Raw genomic sequence first — 19365 nt, 5'->3', positions numbered from 1 at the left:
TCCCATCCAGGGGGGAAGTAGAAATGCTCCTAGTCACTTGGCCTGCTGGGCCACTTGGCTTGTATGCAGACTTTTCGTAAAATGAGGTGGAAATCAGGTCGAGGCTTCATTCAGTCCCCATGTTATGACGAGGTAAACCCGAAAGAAGATTCTCAATATATTTCTTTGGTTACATGAAGTGAACTAGTATTGTCGACTATCGTGAGCGAAGGGGTGTCACGCAAGGTACACGAGGGTGCAACGTAATACAAGTCAACGTTCTTGTGATCAAGTCAAAGAAGAAAGACAATTCAAACGTCCTATTTTAATTTCAGAGGTAAGAAATCTGATATATAACGCGTTTGAAAACTAGTCTACAACTGAAAAGGTCATGCTTGTAGCTTGTAACGCTATGTGCCTACAACCAGACGTTTGTGACTCGTTCAATCCCAGAAAGTAAGCTGGTTGGCTTCTGCTTCCCCCTCCCTCCTCTTCTTTTAAAGTTTGCTTTCCCGTGAGCCTTCACACACCGAATTACTTCCGCCTTGATGCATGTTTTGTGACTGTAGCAGATTTAAAAGCAGAAACCACAAAAAGGCAAAAATCTTAAGGGAAGGAGTGTAATGTATGTGTTACGCCGCACTTTTTCATGGTTTTCAATTCATTTCAGTGAGTTCATGAACTTTCCGAACGAACGGAAGTCAAATGTATGACCGCAAAGAACGTATATTAAAAAAGGCACGCAATGCGTGCAGAAGCGAGGGGAATCCTAACGCCGGGAACCTGAAACTGGAATCCGGAATCCGCAAATAAAAGACATCAAAGTTCTTCAAATGCACAAAAGTTACGTTGCATAGTTCCCGAAGGACAATAAAAAAATGGCTCCAACGTACAAGTTTTTTGAAAATAGAGTTCCCCGTATTTCAAAATTAGGGGCAACCCTAAAACGTGGGATCCGGAATCCGGAGTCTGGTAACCGGATTACTGATATTGAGAATGACAGAAATAATTCCCCTCAGTAACGTCAAAAAAATAGACAAAAAAAATTGTTGTTGTTTTTTTAGCTTTCAGCTTCAACCACAAACGACACAAACTGTAACTGTAAAAACAAACATGTCTAGTTTTAACAACCCCTAGCTATTCATCTTGTTCGGTTGTTCAAAAGATGGATCCGCTATCACAGGGTAAATCACTATTCAGTACCCATCCAGTTGTTGAACCTAGCCCCGGCACATGGCCGATCCGTTTGCAAACGAGGAGGAGACGGAAGTAAGTGTGTAACCGTTTCTAGAAATTATTCTACTATGAAGGTGGATAAGAATATCTGGTGGTGACTTGCAACAGTATAGGAGCCCATCACCGACAGTATCAATGTGAAAATAGTTTTTTTTTTCTAGAATTAATCTCGCGTGTTGGGAAAACAAACTTAAAAAACGTATTTAGACGAGCCAAGTCGAGGTAAAGGTGGCTACCACTAACGTAGACCCAGTTCTCCATAACATCACCAACTTGTTTAGTACCCTACTAGACATGAAGGCCTAATTGTACCCCAGCAAATTGCAGATCACAGAAAGAAAATGGCAATTCCCAGCAAGCTTACTTTAGTCTCTCTCAGAGTGTCTAGCCGGAATCAAATTATGACGCAGGTTCGTGAGGATCATTAGTTAAGGCTCTTGTAACCGTAGCCTTGACTAGCCTGAAATAACGGTTGCACGAATTTTAACAGACGGGCAACCCATGCTTCAAAACAGGTGAAGTTTGAGGGGTTTTTTTTTTTTGGCTTATTTATTTTTACATGCAAAATCTATGCAACGTAATTTTCGCGTACGTATTTAGAGATCCTTCTCGCGAAATGCCACTCGGTGTGAAGAAGAACGGCTGTTTTCGTTGGTTTGTAGATTCCAGATTCCGGTTTCTGTGTTTTACGGTTGCCGTGTTGAAAGAATAGGGACTTTAAGCAGCGGGAACGCGGACGGCGACGGGGACGCCGAAACCTGTGAGAAGGCTGGGGAGACAACGCCGTTGTGGAGAGAATTCACAAACATTAAGCAGCACCGTCGGAAACCGCTGGTTTCCGCACTGTCAAGCTTATTGACATTATTGATAATCGTCATCTGTTTATCAGGATGAACTAGGATGACTTCATTGAAAAGAGTTCGCGATCAACTCTTAATAATCCACGATGAAGGTGTGTTAAACGATGACGAACTTCTACTCTTGTACGATTTAAACCGGTCTATTAAATGATCTCAACCAACCTTAATATGATTCCTTTCCTGATTTTAACTTCGATGGTTTGAAGACGACGAGTGCCTGTCCGAATTTCGCTTCCAGAAACGCAACTTGCCCCTTGGCCCCCTTCTCGCTGAGTTGTGCAATGAAGTAAATGAACTTATTATCAGCAGATGTTTAATCAGACTGGCGCGACAAATCAGTGTGCCGACTGATAAAGATCTAAGTAAACCACTGATCTTACGACTGAAAATGGAAACAGCTACACAAGTTTTAATGGTGTCTACCCTTTTAAATGTGTTAGAATTTCACCATAATGAGCTATTTGACATTTGAGTACTTCTTGAAAGGAAAATTTCGATTGAAATTCGTGTAAGTTGTCTGTATTTACATAAGCTTTCAAAAAGATATTTCATGGTACTCACATGCTCGCCGACTGGCTTGAGTTCGCTTCAGATTTCTCGAGGTTTCTTTAAAATGCAATATCTCACATAACAAGAGAAAACAAGCATTTAAGTTTCTTCGAAATTAGCAAAAACGGGTTATTTAGCGTTGACAAAGCAGAGGAAACGAAAGCGAAAACTCACGTTTTCAGACAACGCGAAATGAGCTTCACTCACGTCGGGCCCGAACGCAGAACATCAACCTGTTTCCCGCCAGTCATGCGCAGTGGACCTTTTGGCTTTTCCCTGATCTTATGGCGTTCCCGTCGCCGTCCGCGTTGTCGTTGCTTAAAGTCCCTATTCATCACACGCAAACATCGCTTTGACGTCAATGCTGAGATTTTTATGCTACTCACCAGTCTTCTCTGGGCGATGTGACCTTGGCAAGGACCGCGCTCTTGTAGGAGCCAGGTTGATCAAAGGTTATCAAAGGATGGATCCACCCCATTCTCGTCCCCAGAGCCTCCGTTTCTTTTGGTCACGTGGGCGGAGAAACGGAGGGCTCTGGTAGCAGCCATTACCGGATGTCCGTAAATCACGGACATCCGGTAACGCATGCGTAATTTTGGCCTGCATATTTGCTCATGCTCAGAAACTAATCCTGAGGGAGGGGTGAGAGGAATAGAGAGTATTCTTCAGATGTAAACATATCGGAACGCTGACATGTGTTTTCACTTCGCTGAAGTTAGGTGATTTAGAGTTAAAAAGAGAGTAGAAAGCGGCCTTAAATGCCGTCGCCGCTTCAAACACGATTGCCAGCTTGTGTAATATTTTACCAACGGGTTTCGCGGTGCATTTTGTGGTGGACCGTCTAGAAAAATTCAGGAATCGATAGCTGTGTTCTTGTTGTTTCTTCTCTTCATATTCGATAAAAAGGAGAAGTTTAAAGAGCGAGGTGCAGTTGTGAAAGCTTTCAAGCAACGTAATCAGGATACGGCATGTATTACGTCTATCGATGACACGGTAAAATTTGTTTATGGACACACGGAAGCGTTTGTGGAAATCAGCCGTGGAAATTGCATCACTGACCAGAGGATTTAATTATAAGCCGTGCTGATAGATGAAGGGAAAATTTTTTTAATGGTAAGAACTATTTACTTCCTGGTTATTTACATAGGTTTGTAAGCTGCAGCAGAATAAAAATCTGTTGAACTCAGGAAAGTTTTGTTGTATTGGAGTTTTGCTCATGTTTCCTTGCAAGGAATGTAATAAAGGTGCTCACTTTCATATGATCTTTCATGTCCTCATTTTTTCAAGTAACCCCATTCTGTTCTATTTTTTTTTTTACAAAAAAGGGTCTTACACAATCAACAGATCATTAAACTGTCAAATTAAATCAATCGATCAACTTTTATTGTGCATTATTTACAGAATTAATTTACATCAGTATTATAATTAAATAAATATGAAAAGAGAAATCTATTTTGCATATGGCTATGGAAAGAATAAAAAAAATATGTGTGTGGTAACCAGGGTATAGGGTAGCAATTAGCCTTTTGAAGTGGTTACTGCCTTGTTAAGAAAAACACCAAGAAAAAAATAAAAGTCCTATGCCAGTTGTTATCGAGTGGTTCTATATGCGTGCTGGGGGCTTCTATAATGGCTCTGCAGCAATTTTAATTAGCTTATCTGGAACATCTAATGATGATTTTTGTACAGTCAGGCTTAAGAAAAGCCTGTAGACATTACAAAACTAGATATAGGGCTATTCCACCATTTTGTCCCCCATCCCCCACTGCTTTTGTTGATGTAATTGTTTTTGTTCATTTTATACCTTTCAACCAGCTTATATAAAGCTTAATCTTTTGGGTGCTTTCAACAACAACAACAACACCAATTTATTTCAGTATTCCCATACGAGTACATGGTGTTACCAAAAATATAATACAGCTAAAATGATGTAACTATAACATTGGTATCTGGCATTGGTATACATGTAGAGGTTCCTGATGTGAAGAGAGTGATTCATATTGGTGTGCCTCAATGTACATTAAGGAAGATTTTTTTTAGGAAACTGCATGAACAAAATGAATGGGAAACAATGCAATGTCATTGCTCTTTTACAATTCATGTTACTTCATGGTAATAAGGCTCTTCAGCCTGTTATACAACCATGTGCAACAACAAATCTCAATGTATACTTTCTACATCTTGTGGTTGATCAGAACATCAGCCACATAGCTTTACTATCAACAATGGTTCTTTCTCCATCTCCTTTTTTTTCAGTATTATTTATTGAACTGCAAGAGCAACATTCCTATTTGAATTATCCATAAATGGTCATCCTTTGAGGAATTTATGTAGCACTATTATGGTCTGAAAGTTAACAAAGAATAGTAAATAATGGTAGGAAATAAATTATCTTTCAAAAGCTAACAAAAAGATTATGACATTTTTCTTATGGGAATATTAATGTAACTCTGTACACCTTTAATGTTTGATTTGTTTTTAGTAGAGATAATTCCCACATTACATTTGGAAACCCACTAGTCCTGATGATTCGTTATCAGTTATACATGTATAAATAATTGTCTCTTATATTTGTTCACAGTTATTTGCATGGATGATAAATTATTGTTATTTACTGATTAATGTTATTGTGACGGAATAAAGTTTTCCTAGTTGCAGTTGCTTCCTAACTAAAGTGGGGAGAGAGCAAAGGGCCTCAAATTTCAGCTATGGTTATTTTCCTTTACACATCATTTCCACAAGTAAATTATAAAAAAAAAATAATAAATTCGGGTGAAGGCTCTAAAGCAAACTAAACTCTTGCCTGACCACAAAAGGTTTGTTCGTGTTTTTTGGGGGGAGACTATAGGGGAGGTCTCAATAATAAAGAGAGGGGAGCTAAAAAAAAAAGATATTATACATATATCTATAACAGCAGAAGCTTCTCAACAGATAGTAAAAGATACATACATAACAATATGTGGAAGAAACAAACCAAACTTCATGTTCAGACCATTTGCTACATCATCCAGGTACGTAGCAGAGTATTATAACACGGACCTTTGACTCATTTTGCAATTTAATATCAATACACTTTGGACTGCTAGAATCTGATCTCCTTGATCTTTCAGAGAGAAAAAAACACACTCACCTTCGCATTTCCAGTGCCACATTTGCTTAGCAAGAGTGATATTTCTTCGTCTTTTCACCTGGCTCTAAGTTTCCTTTTGAGCTTTTCATAAAGGAAGACGAACGTTTCTTAAAACCCACTGCCGATTCGAAGTTAATTTTATGATTTCTTGGGGTATGGTCAGCGACAAAGTAACTGTTGTATTAGCTGGTTGATTCTCAGAGTTTTAAACGTTTCTTCCCGCCTTCTCCGCTGCTACAACAATGGACGATGATTACGATCGTGAATGACATCGTTGCAGGCGACGTACTCCTTTGGTTACGTGGAAACTTTAACGATTTCTTCGGATCGATCGGGAAAGGTCGCCATTTGTTTTTTCGTAAAGCGCGCCTGTGTCAACTGAGCGAAGGTGCCGCCATCCGGGCCGGAAGTAAAATGGAATGCGTAGAGCTTTGTAATTTTCATTTCTGCTGCGCATTCATTTTTTGTCAGCCAATGAAAAAATTCGAATTTTTGGGTGCGTCCAGAGCTACTCGTGAACGACTTTTTAAGACGAGTAGCACTGGGGTCGAGAATGGATCCACCCGAAAAATAACTAACCCTGACTGGATAATGATTTACCCAATCAATAACGTCATCCACCTAATAGCTAGGGGGTTGTTCAAAACTAGTTATGTTTTACAGTTACAGTTTATGGTTGTAGTAAAGCAATGGAAATTAACAACAACAACAACAATAATACTTTTTCTCCCCTATATTTTAGTTACTCTCACAGTGCCTCTCTCCACCCAGGTGTATAAATGGGTACCGGCAAACATAATGCTGGGGGTAAACCTGCGATGGACTAGCATCCCATCCAGGGGGGAGTCAGAAATACTCCTAGTCGCTTCATGCAACAGAAACTGGGATAAACTCCGGCCTGATGGGCCACTTGGCTTGTATGCAGACTTTACCTTACCGACTATAAAATGTTTAAGCAAGCAACCGGAACGATGATCCTGCTGGTATACGTTGGATCAATAGTGATCTAATCGGCTTTACATATAAAATGAAGAATACAAAAGCAAAAACCGACACAACGTAGAATGATTTTTTGAAGGTGTACTATATTTCGGCTGGCCAAACCAGCCTTCTTCAGGTACAATGGAAGATTTTACATTGGTGCGTGTTTTTATGTAGCCGATATTTACGTAATACCGGAAATACGCAAAAGTAATTGATAGTGTAAATTGAAGATAAGCATACGGTAAAATAAAATAACATGATAAAAGAACATAATAAAAGAAAACAAATGGAAACAATTAATATGTTTCTTCGCGGATATTCAGACCATTAGGATCAATTGTTCTGCCTTTTTGAATTAAAAAAGCTTCCCTGGCCTTACGGATAGAGTCTCGGTTAGAAACGATTTTTTCGATGGGGATTAATTGCATGTCGTTAGCAGTGTGGTTAGGAGAGGACAGGAAATGTTCGGCGGCTGTAGTAGGTTTAGATTTGTTGTTAGGGTTATCTATGGTACGGCGGTGTTCATTAAATCGGTCTTTTAATCGTCGTTTCGTCTCTGCTATGTATTGTAAATTACAGCGGTTACATTGAATCATGTAGAATTTTTTCTGTCGTTATTCTCAATTTCTATAATTCCGGATTCCGGATTCCGGATTCCTTATTTTACGGCTGCCCCGGTTAGTTAAATCGGTTGGGGATACCCTTATCTCCTACGCAACGTTGTGTGACATCCTTACCCCGCTTTGAGCATAATTATTACACTAATTATGCAACCGCGTTCCCGTGAACCTTTACAGTTTCAACCGCTTCCTCTTTTATGGTAGTGATGAGACCATGCACTGAGAAAGTGGGGAACTACAAAGGCGACTGATCCAAACTACGGCGCTACAGGATACTATTTAGTCAAGTTACTCTTTGCTGTATACTTCTATTAAGGTATTTTTGTTCACGTTCCTATTTTTGTACTATAAACAATCGCCTTCTCGAACCTAAAATGTGTAGATCGTCTGTCGATCGTCGTACGTAAAATGAAGAGATTCAAAGCGAAATGTTGTGTCGAAGGACCATTTGCATAGTATGGTCCGCCATTCATTTGAAATTTCAAGCTCAGTCACTGTTTTAGATTGTTCTTTTGAGTTTTGAATGACACTCACAATCGCTTTGTAATGCCCAATTACAATGATCTTCGATAGACAGTCTTTCAATTCGTCACGCTATCTTTTCTTCTTGGGGAGAAGAGATTGGGTGAGTATCCAAGAACGTTTTGGACCAAGTCAGGTGATCACGAAAAGTGCCCGCTCTGACTCTAACCGTAAATAATATTTTCAATAGTAAAAGGTGCCAAACTTTGCCATGTTATCTGAAATTTTTCTGGCTACAATTTGGAATGACAGGTCACTCTACCCAGAACTTGATGCTTAGCAACCATATTTTGACGGGCATGTTTTTTTCGAAATTTGGAATTTTTAATTTCAGCAGCACAAGTAGGAAGGGGGGTGTGTTAAGTGGAAAAGGGGTACTTCTTTGTGCCAGGATGCTCATGTCATTTTTGTGTTTGTTTGTTGGTCATGTATTTTCAACCTAAAACATTTGAGTTGCCTGTAGCAAATCATCATGAAGTTGAAACTTTATTATAACTAAGCTAAGTACACTAGGTACTAAAGACTATTGGCACTAATAGAGATTACTTAGGGACTATGCAATAATTACCTGGAGGGGGGCGTTGGAAAATTAGAGGGGGGGCATAGGAGAAAATGACATCAAGAGAGAGGAGGGGTGGGATGTAAAATTTAATGTGTGTGGGAATGCCTTGTTTGAAAAACTTCAGAAATTAAAAGAAGACCATGTTCGTCAGGGGCAGTACTTCCTTGACTACCTTAAGTTTTCCTGCACTCAAGCGTGTGAGGGATGCTTTAATGAAGGTTGGACAAGAGGTGTTCCTGTCCAACGTTCTCCAGTTCCAACCCTAGATGATAATTCGCCTGGAAAGTATTTACCATTCACTACGGCAACATCCACTTGAGACCAGATCAACAAGTTTCTCCCAAGTGTCCAGATAAAGAGATTGTTCGACAAGGGAAAATTGCCCTCTTCTGAAGAAAGGTTTTTGCAAGAGGTATGTTCCCAGTACAAGGTGGATGAGACTGCATGTAAAAGTTATGTACAGCACCTTGAGTTCCTCGATGCAAAAGCCAAAAAAAAAGTAAGAGAAAGGAACACTCTTCCCCTTATATCTTGGACAATTGAAAAAGATGTAAGGGCACTTACCAACAAGCAGCTGAAAATATATCTAAAGCAAAAAGGTCTTAAGATAAGTGAAAACAAGGCTGAGTTGATTGATCGAGTTCTCACCCACGCACGCGGGAACCTAAGTGCCAGAGATGCTGCAGAAGATGAGGAATCTCCCAATTCATGCGAAGAGGACACAAGCTCAGAGTCCAGTGATTCTGATGACTCTTCAAATGACTCTTCGACATAGGTTGAAGAGTCATTTGAAGTGATGTTTGTACTGGAGGAAGAACTCCAACAAGTAAACTAGGTATGAGGGAATCAATGGGAGGAGACTTTTTTCAGGGGGGGGGGTTAGCCTTAATATTATCATTATGTGAGGGTGGGATGAAGTGACAGGGGGGTATGACTTAGTTTTGGGGCATATCTCACCCATTTCCCAGCTCCCCCCTCCAAGTAATTATTTCACAGTCCCTTATTAGTTCCTGGTGTATGAAGTTTAGCTTTGCTCTGATTTGAAGTAGAAGGGAGTATACTGAAAAGTGCAGATATTGGAATCTGTATGGGGAGCTAATGGGGAGCTCATGGCAAGACAACTCGGATTAATTTTAATCCATGGATTATAATAATAATAGATTATAATAGGGTTATTATAATCTGGTAATAGATTATTATAGATTATTATAATCCTTTACGAATAGTCGTCAATAGTCACCGCTTTAGTACAGCACTGATCTGGATTTGTTCAAATTGATCAGTTAGAGCAATAGCGTTTATCTGCGGACGCTGATAAATTCGACTAAGTTTCAGTTTTCAGTTTCAGTTTTTTTTATTATTGCACACTATTTACAGAAAAACAACTTAACATAAGATGGTTTAGACCAAACACGTTCTGTGAAAAAAAAAAAAAAAAAAATTGCTGGTTTTCACATGACGTCACTAAAATTCAAACTACAAAACTATTGACCTTCCTGAGATTTCACTTTAATGTTGTGTAAGAGCAGCTGAAAACTAATATTCATACAAATTTTCGCTCCGAATGGGTTCTTGGTTTTGTGATACACTACGCTTAAATTTCTAAGCTTTTGCGTGACGCGGCATTTACATGACGGCCTAGAGAGCTGTCATGATGGCTAAAAAAGTGACTTTTTTCGGGAAATTTGGCTATCTGGACAGTCCATGTCTTAGAAAAAGTATTATTTTAATGTTTTAGCGTTCCTCGAGGGATAAATTCACGCTTTTGTAGCAAAACTCAGTGACAGATGTTTCTGTTGGTTTCCGGCCGCGATGTTGGTGCCCATACGGATGGGCACCAGCATGGCGTCTCCATACAAATCTGTATAAATTTGGGTAAAAAATTCCTCCGCATATCTTGCTTAAGGAAAATTGCTGTGACCAGAATCTTGGGAAGAGTCTTTGCATATTTACTTTCTTTCATTTCCCAGATTCTGGACTTTATCTATTGAACGGTTTTGATTTTTATTTTGATCTATTTTGAATGGCGTGACACTGAAAACCAGCAATACAAATACAAATGTGAGGCAAGTTGAATGTGATTAGTTTATTAACTGAAAAGACTCAACCGAGCTGCTCCGATAACCGGCTATAAAAACAAAAACATCTAAGCTATATCTTGCGTTAATTAATTATTCAAATAAGCGACAGAATTTCAGTGAATTTATTACCTTTTCTTCTCAGGACTCAGGCTAGGGCTGTCCATCGCCGACATAAAGAAAACAGAAAACACAAGGATAAGCTAATAAAGACATATTTACGCTTTTGCAGCGGTGAAAATAGAAGAAATTACGTTTAGAAACACCTTTTGTCCTGATTAGAGTCTATGCTTTTTAGCAGTAAAATCCCATCCCACGTTACTGCGAGGTTGACTGTCAGATACTTGCTACCTTATTTGCTTCTATTTGCCACTATTCGTGACTGTTCGCCACTATTCGCACTATTCGAGGCTATTCGCACTATTCGTACTATATATTCGCTATTCGCTGTTCGGAATTTAACTATTCGTTATTCGCTATTCGCGACTATTCGCTATTCGCTATTCAGGTTTTCCAGACACCCAAACAGAAGAAATTACGTTTAGAAACACCTTTAGTCCTGATCAGCGTCTATGCTTTTTAGCGGGAAAATCCCACCCTACGTTGCTGCGAGGTTGACTGCGAGATACTGGGTACCCTATTTGCTACGATTTGCCACTAATTTGCCACTATTTGCCACTATTCGCCACTATTCGACTGTTCGCCACTATTCGCACTATTTGAGACTATTCGCACCATTCGTACTAGTCGCTATTCGGGACTGTTCGCTATTCGCGACGATTCGCTATTCGCTATTCGGGTTTTCCAGACACCCTGCGAAAACATGATATAATTCTACTTGTAACGCAATCACGCGATCAAATAAACAACCACTATATACAATATCTTAAATAACCTTTAGGAGCAACCGAAGGCGCACCCCGAAACGATGCGGCCCGCGGGGTGGATGGGTGGGTAAATAACTAAGCTACAGTCTCCTCACGAGTTATGTCGTGTTCTTTCAAAACCTCCAGCAAGCTATCGGGGAGATCATTCTCCGCACCGAATGAAGAGAGCCAGGGGCTTGATCCACTTGCCTTCTTGGTGGATTTCTTACTTTTAGCGGGCATAGTGAAAGGTGAAAAAGACTAAAGAAAAACTGAATACTAAATAACTAAGCTAGAACGCTGTCTGAATACAACAGATGAGCTATCATATGATCAAGCATTAATGTCCATGAGCGAGTTAATGAATAACCTACTTCATAAATTATACCGCTATTGGCCAAATCCAATACCATACATCTTGACACCTGAAAATAACATGCTATCTTCACATGTGAAAAGATCACTGTTGCTATGGTTACATACTAAATGGTGCTTTTTGCTGGGAAAGTGAAATGGTTTGGTATTTCATTGATGTTTATATAATAAATAGAACATCATATAACCGCTAGGACATACGAGATTCTTCTTGTCGTGTTCAAAACTATTTCGCGTGTTTGCTGCACTCACTTGTTAAACATTTTTCAACACTCGAAGAGAAATTTTTTATCTCCGTGCAGCCATGTAATATCCTCTATTTATTTTATAAACCATAGTTAACAGACTGGAAATGGTTATGGAACCTGGCAACGTTCATTGTATGTTTTCTTTTTGTATATATTGGCGGTGGACGCTGCACAAAACCTGGCAAAATACAAAATGTGCCCTCTTACAACTACCCAGTAAACGCACCGTGATGATGTAATTCATGCATAGTCAATGAGCATAAAACAACTGGTCTTAACTATTTATAAACGTATTAAAAAGACATTTTTTTAATGATTTCCGAAGATTTCCGACTACTTTCCGAAGATTTTGAAAGATTTTCCAAAAGTTGTCTAAAGGCCACTTGAACGTTTCCAAACATTTCCGAACATTTCCGAAAATAGCCGAAGAGTGCCGAAGACTTCCGAGGAAGACCCGAATATGTTTCGATCAAACACCAACAACTTTGAGTAGTAATCCCTGTAGAACACCGTACTTTAACATTGTCCGAAATACTATATATCCTCTACGATTCGTAACAGTTGTTTAATTTAAAGAGGGCAGTTTAATCAGGCAAGATTTGGTTCACTACTGCCCAATGCCAATGCTTTATTTTTCTTTGTAGACGCAAAGATGATTAGTAGGACATCACATTGAGTACAGAAATCTTACAAGTCGGGATATCTACTGCCGTCTGATCTGTACCATGGCCGCCGCCCCAGGCCCAGGTGAAGTGCTCAGTTCCACAAAGGAAAAAGCCAATTTTCAACGTGTTACGCGACTATTAATAAGCGGAGGTACCTCGTTAATGAGAGAAATATTTGATCAACGCTGCCCGCCAAGTAATCTTCCCACAACACTAAAAAATCCAGCCACAGAGAAACAACTCAAAGCAGCAAAACTTACTAAACCACAGTGGGACTGTCTGTACCCTTCCCCAGGGGTGTACGGCAAGTCAGCAGATTTTGATGTTACTTTGCTATTCAGGTTGCTGAGGACAATATGCAACCTCTTCCCTCCCACCACAGGATGGGATAAACTACCAGCAAGTATAGACCACAGTTTAGCTGCAGACTTAGTGAGAATTAAATATTACCGCAATTCAGTGTATGGTCACGTGAGCCAAAATATGGAAATTACGGATGACGTGTTCCCACAGCTTTGGAAAGACATCAGTGAAGCGCTACTTAGAATTGCTGGGCAAATCAGCCCTTCGAAGAAAACAGCATGGCAGGAGGCCATTGGTAACTTTTTAAAGGATCCCCTTACAGCCGAGGATGAACGAAATGTCCAGGAACTGCGAAGGTGGTACAAAAATGATGTGGAAGTAAAGCAATTCATAGAGTACTCAGCTCAAAAAACGAGAAAAAGAATGAAACGTCTGAAGAGATCCGTTCGAGAGGAAGCCCAAGAAATCAAAGATCAGCTCGGAGGGGAACTGAAAACCACAAGTCAAGACGTTCAAAGCCTAGTGCGAGAAGAAGCGCAAGACATCAAAGATCAGTTTGGTGGGGAACTGACAACCATAAGTCAAGACATTCAAAGCCTAGTGCGAGAAGAAGCCCAAGACATCAAAGGTCAGCTTGGAGGGGAACTGACAACCAAAAGTCAAGACGTTCAAAGCTTAGTTCGAGAGGAAGCTCAAGACATCAAAGATCAGCTGGGAGGGGAACTGAAAACCACAAGTCAAGACGTTCAAAGCCTAGTGCGAGAAGAAGCCCAAGACATCAAAGATCATCTTGGAGGGGAACTGACAACCACAAGTCAAGACGTTCAAAGCCTAGTTCGAGAGGAAGCTCGAGACATCAAAGATCAGCTGGGAGGGAAACTGAAAACCACAAGTCAAGACGTTCAAAGCCTAGTGCGAGAAGAAGCCCAAGACATCAAAGATCAGCTGGGAGGGGAACTGAAAACCACAAGTCAAGACGTTCAAAGCCTAGTTCGAGAGGAATCTCAAGACATCAAAGATCAGCTGGGAGAGGTGCATCAGTCCATAGATAGGCTCATCTTCTCCTCTGGCACCTCTCAAGCAGCAGGAGGTCAGTAGCTTCTTGCTAGTAGTTTACAAGGGGTGAACAATTATTACATTATCACTTGATGGAAGAATGGGGGAGCTTGTGAAGGTTGGAAAAATCGTGTTAAAATACCGAGCAGCCACTTACTTAGAGTTTATTCAGGTTATAAAGAATATCGAGTAAAGCGGTTGCGAGGAAAACTTATTTAGCAGGCATGAAAACAAATTCCTGCAGGGATGGAAGGAAAAAAAATATCGTGCAGCCAAATTCATGCAATCCCCCATTAATAATATAATGATCCACCCTAATAGTACCCAAAAATATTACTTTGAAAACCGTGCCATTCAGGTCTGAAGTGCATAACACCAACTTGAGTCGTAAAAATAGAAGATGGTTGTGATGTGTCACGTTTAGAATGAACAGCTTGTCTATTTTCTCGACCTTGTTGGAAAAGAAAGGGACTGTTAACAGTCTGTATCACAGTAACAAATACGAGTGTTTGGCTAAAGCGGAGAGGAGAAGAGAGGGATATTACCAACCACGTGACTAAAGCGAACATGCCGAGGTATATGGTGTTGTTCCAAGTATTTTTAGCTTCCGCGCCCATGTCCAATAAAATTGTATTATTTCCCAACAGCTCGTCTTGGAGTGAGGATTAATTGCAAAACAGTCTCAGGTCCTGGTCAACGAGACGGACCGACTTCAGAGATGGTAGTGGCGTCACAGGAACACGAAGCAAGGTTGCCAGTCCAGGGAGTGGCAATGGTACCTGTGACGTCGCGTAAACGAAAGGCAGACACTAGTTTTCCCACAGCACAGCAAGTTTTGAACCTCGCAGCGTCAAAATACTTGACGTCAATTGACCGGCCATCGGAACCAGAGGATTTAAATGGCTTAGTTTATTACTTGGAGAAGTTACGAAAAGTCTTGATTGTGGATACTCAGTCAGGGAGTTTGATCATCACAGTTGAATGTCGCTCTCTGGAAATACTTGACGGATTGTGGTCTGATTATTGCACTGGCTTTCTGAATAAAATGGTGCAAAAATTCCTTGTGACCGATGAGGTTCTGAAGGAGCTTGGTATCACTGAAGTGAAACTCGCTACAACCATTCTAGAGGAGGAGTACAGGGCTTGTCGAGAGTCCTTGTTGCAGCATTCAGGTGAGTTCAGGAGCTTGTATTTACACGTATACTGTTCCTATACTTTTTATCCTCTGAAAACAACGAAGATGGTATCGGTTTTGCTGAAGTTTTTTTAATCTCAGTGGACCATTTTGACGATGTCGATGTCTCGGCAATATCAACAATTTTTCGAAGTTTTCATATGAATACTTAAGACGCCACCTCCGTATAGATTATCTTAGCATGTCGAATTTAGTAAATATGCGAAGTCTCATAACAATCTGTTGTAAATTCCAGGAAATATGGGATTCCAAAGAGAAATGTATGGCAGGGGGCAACGTTTTTCCCCTGGCATACATTTAGGCATGATAAATCGAGCGGCGAGGCTTTTTTTTTTGTTTGAATGAAAAAAGGGAAAATCGTGGCATCGTCAGAAAGGTCCATTGTTTTATTAAAGTAATTAAAAAGTAGTAGTGACTGAACTATGCTGGTTGGCGAGAAATGAACGGGATTTACCGAAAGCGGCGGAAGGGGATGTTTGATTCCGCTATATACAGTTATTATCCAACTGATTGAAAGACACAATCAAACGGGGACGTGAAACGCGGGGCCTTGTGTGTGGCACACAAGAGCTTTAGTCGAGTTGCTCATTTTCAGGTGTTTTTCAGTTATTCTCCTCCTTTCAGATGTTTTTCAGTTGTTCTCCTACAGGTTTCCTTTGGCCGACCTCGTGTTCTCTTACTCGGGCATGTCCAATTTTAGGGTGGAGACTTCCAGGAGGGACCCCACCCATCAGACGTCTGTATTACTGCATGCTCTTCACCTATTTCAGTTGTTTCTTTTGTTTCGTTTTCTGTAGCAATAGTTACTTTTTGTGAGATGGGATTGCTAGCCTCCCACTTTGTTTGACGTAGGGACTGCATGGGGGAATGAGACCAGAGGATCCGGCAGGCAGAGTTAATATAAGCGTTTATTGTGATTTCATTATATTTCGTCTTTTCAGTTCATGGACCGCAAAGCATATCAAGTAAGATTGTTACCGGATTCAGTCTAGAGTTAACACGAGAAAACGGGTCACATCAGCTGACAAGTGCACCAGGAGACGATCCTTCTATGGTAATACCTGGAAAAGAACCTTGTGAGCATACACTGGAACCAAGAGAAGGAACTTATGATGTGACACCTCAAGCAGGAGGGCCAGGTACAGATAACGAATTAGATACCCAGGTTCAAAGGAACGAAAAAATGCCACCAGGTGCGGGCACTTTTGGTCCTTCCGGATTGGAGAAATTTCAGACGAGCGCAACGGAACACTTGGGTTTTCCAGGTGGTATGCAAATCTTCGTTGAGATGCAGCTGGCTGGACAGACGATAACTTTGAATGTTGAGCCGAGCGATACTATTGCGAGTGTGAAGGAGAAAATTCAAGAACAAAGGAAAATTCCATATTACCACCAGTGGCTGACCTTTAAAGGAAAAAAATGTGAAGATGATCGCACTCTTCGTGACTACAATATCACGAGAGAATCCACCTTACTCCTCTTGATTGAACCAATCGGTGTTGACATGCAAATTTTCGTCAAGACGCTGACTGGGAGGGTGATAACTTTGAAAGTCGAACCTAAGACCGCCATTGCAGTTGTGAAAGAGCAAATTGAAGCCAAAGAAGGGTTCCCTCTTGACAAACAGCATCTCATTTTCAGGGGTCAGGAACTCGAAGATGAGCGGAAGTCTTTGTGGCATTACAACGTCGTAGATGAATCAACTCTACATTTAAGGCTTAAGGAACAACTTGGTAGAATACTTGTTACTGTGAAGATGCCAACTGGAAAGACGACAATGTTAGACTTCTTACCGAGCGATAGTATCGAAGACGTGAAAAGGAAAATTTGCGACAAAGAAGGGATCCCACCCGACCAGCAGTGTCTCAGCTTTGACAACAAGGAACTGTATGACCAATACACTCTGAGTGACTATAACAATCAGACTGAATCAACCTTACGCTTGGCTCTAAGAGATTTTGATAGTGATCGTGATTATGGCATGCAAGTTTTCGTGAGAACGCGAACTGGGAAGACCGTGATCACGTTAGACGTAGTGCCGCAGAGCACTATCCAAGATGTGAAGAGGAAAATAACGAACGAAGTGGGAATACCAACCGAACATCAACAACTTTTCTTTGACGACAAAGAACTCAAGGTCAACGACGTGAGTCTGAGAATCTACAACGTTGAAAGAGACTCAACTCTTCTTTTGTTTCCGATACTTCGAATTCACTTCAAAAGGTTAACTGGAAAGACGATCACATTAGAGGCTGTATCGCAAGATACTATCGGAAAAGTGAAAAAGAGACTACTTCAGAAGGAAGGATTAGCAATGGGATGTCTAGGCATCTTCTTTGGTGGCATAGAACTCAAAGATGAGGACACTCTTGAAGACTACAACATTCAAAACGAATCAACCCTGCATTGTTACTTGCAAATCCTCGTTAGAATGCCGACTGGGAATACCATCAATTTGGACGTTGACCCGGAAATTTCCATAGAGGACATAAAAGTCAAAATTGACCATAAAGAAGGAATTCCACCTGAACAACAGCATCTCATCTTTGCTAACAAGGAACTCCAGAATGGTCGCACTTTAAGCGATTACAACATCCGAGAAGAATCAACCTTGACTCTACAGCTGCCACCTATGCAAATTTTCGTGAAGATAATGAGTGACTTCGTTGGGAGGACGATCACTTTGGAAGTTGAACCGTTTACGTCCATCTGGGAAGTAAAAAGGAAAATTCGAAACAAAGAAGGAATTCCACCTGAACAACAGCGTCTCCTCTATGGTGGAAAGCAACTCAAAGATTTTCAGACTTTAAGAGATTGCAACATCAGGAAAGAATCAACCCTGTTTTTATATGGACAATTTTAAAGGACAATTTTCGTGATGATGCCAACTGGAAAAACGACCGCTTTAGATGTCTCACCGAGCGATAGAATCAAGAAAGTAAAACAGAAAATTTGCGAAAAGGAAAAGATCCTACCTAACGAACAACATCTCACCTTTGATGGCAAGAAAACGGAAAATAGCACTTTGAATGATTACAACATTCAGAAAGAATCAGCTATACATTTGATTCTAAGAGGTCGTGGTAAAAGACGTGATATGATAATTCACGTGACGACTTCGACAGCGGAGACTATTACATTACACATTATGCCGGGAAATACTTTCCAAAATGTAAAAAGGAAAATAGAGGACCAGGTAGAAATACCGCCAGATCAGCAACAACTGTTTTTTAAATTAAACATTTGAGAACGCCGGCAAGCATTCGAGAGCGCCGGCAAGCATTAATCGTCTTGTTAACATTAGTAAGAGTAATTACAACCTGCGAGGTGTAAATGTTTTCCCTACCTAAGATGAATTTCACCAAATATGTCCTAAAGTGCTTTAGTTATTATCCGCGAAACAATAGAACACAGTAAGTGGGACATCTGTAACTAGCCGTATGGCTAAGCATATTGCCACTTTAACTACAAAAGTATCTTATCCTATCCTAGGACTTAGAACTTAAAAACGATCGCATTCTAAGTGACTACAAAATAGCTTCAGATTGTACACTATCCATGTGTCCCTCTGGCAAAGTTGGTAGCGGCAACAAGTGCGTCTTGATGTATAAATATACACACGCACTGACTAAAGGCACAAAACTGCATAGCCTTAGAAGGAGTTTTCAAGAGTTGGTAATGACATGCCAAATCTACAGCAGTGGGATTTGCCGTAAACAATTTGAGTGCTGCCTTCCAGTTATGGCCGAGGTGTTTGAAAAACAAACTTGCATTTCTTCGTGTGTAACACATCACTAGTTTTACAGGAGCTCCAGGGCTAAATCTCATAGATATCGAGGGCGAATAATCTTATTGTATAAGTATAAATCTACTAGTCGTTCAAAACTCTATCTAAATCCTCTTCAGAGACACTTCGAAAACGCCAAGAAGCGGTCGTCATTTTGTTATTACAAGGACACACTGCTACGCTACTCACTATCTATCACAGAATAGATAGTGATTAGTGTAGCCAATCAGAGACCGGGATTCGTGATAGAACGCTAGTAGATTTATAGTAAAACTCGATAGAAACACGGTACATGCTTTCTATTTCTTAATTAGTAGAATTCTACTAGTATACTAATGCAAATGCTGCAA

The 19365-nt window shown here is 40.4% G+C and overlaps 1 protein-coding gene and 1 long non-coding RNA gene across 2 annotated transcripts; one reads left to right on the top strand and one right to left on the bottom strand.

Annotated features, from left to right (window-relative positions):
* Nucleotides 1-4420: 4420 nt before the first annotated feature.
* On the bottom strand, nt 4421-6265 carry LOC149107434 (uncharacterized). The gene is made up of 2 exons (XR_016209518.1): nt 5755-6265; nt 4421-4970 (listed from the first exon to the last, which is right to left on the bottom strand). It is a non-coding gene; the product is annotated as an uncharacterized LOC149107434 (long non-coding RNA).
* A 1272-nt stretch (nt 6266-7537) lies between these two features.
* LOC110054739 (uncharacterized) lies at nt 7538-18179 on the top strand. The gene is made up of 4 exons (XM_089297014.1): nt 7538-7674; nt 12654-14067; nt 14681-15205; nt 16170-18179. Exons 2-4 carry the CDS (start codon nt 12735-12737, stop codon nt 18089-18091), a joined length of 3780 nt encoding a protein of 1259 aa, XP_089153140.1. The 5' UTR covers nt 7538-7674; nt 12654-12734; the 3' UTR covers nt 18092-18179.
* Nucleotides 18180-19365: the final 1186 nt, after the last annotated feature.

Source organism: Orbicella faveolata, unplaced genomic scaffold (assembly GCF_042242905.1).
Source record: "Orbicella faveolata isolate gen_17 unplaced genomic scaffold, um_ofav_v1 contig_27, whole genome shotgun sequence".
NCBI classification, from domain to species: Eukaryota; Metazoa; Cnidaria; class Anthozoa; order Scleractinia; family Merulinidae; genus Orbicella; species Orbicella faveolata.
Note: the sequence above shows the minus strand (reverse complement) of the source record. Positions and strands in the feature narration are given on the sequence as shown.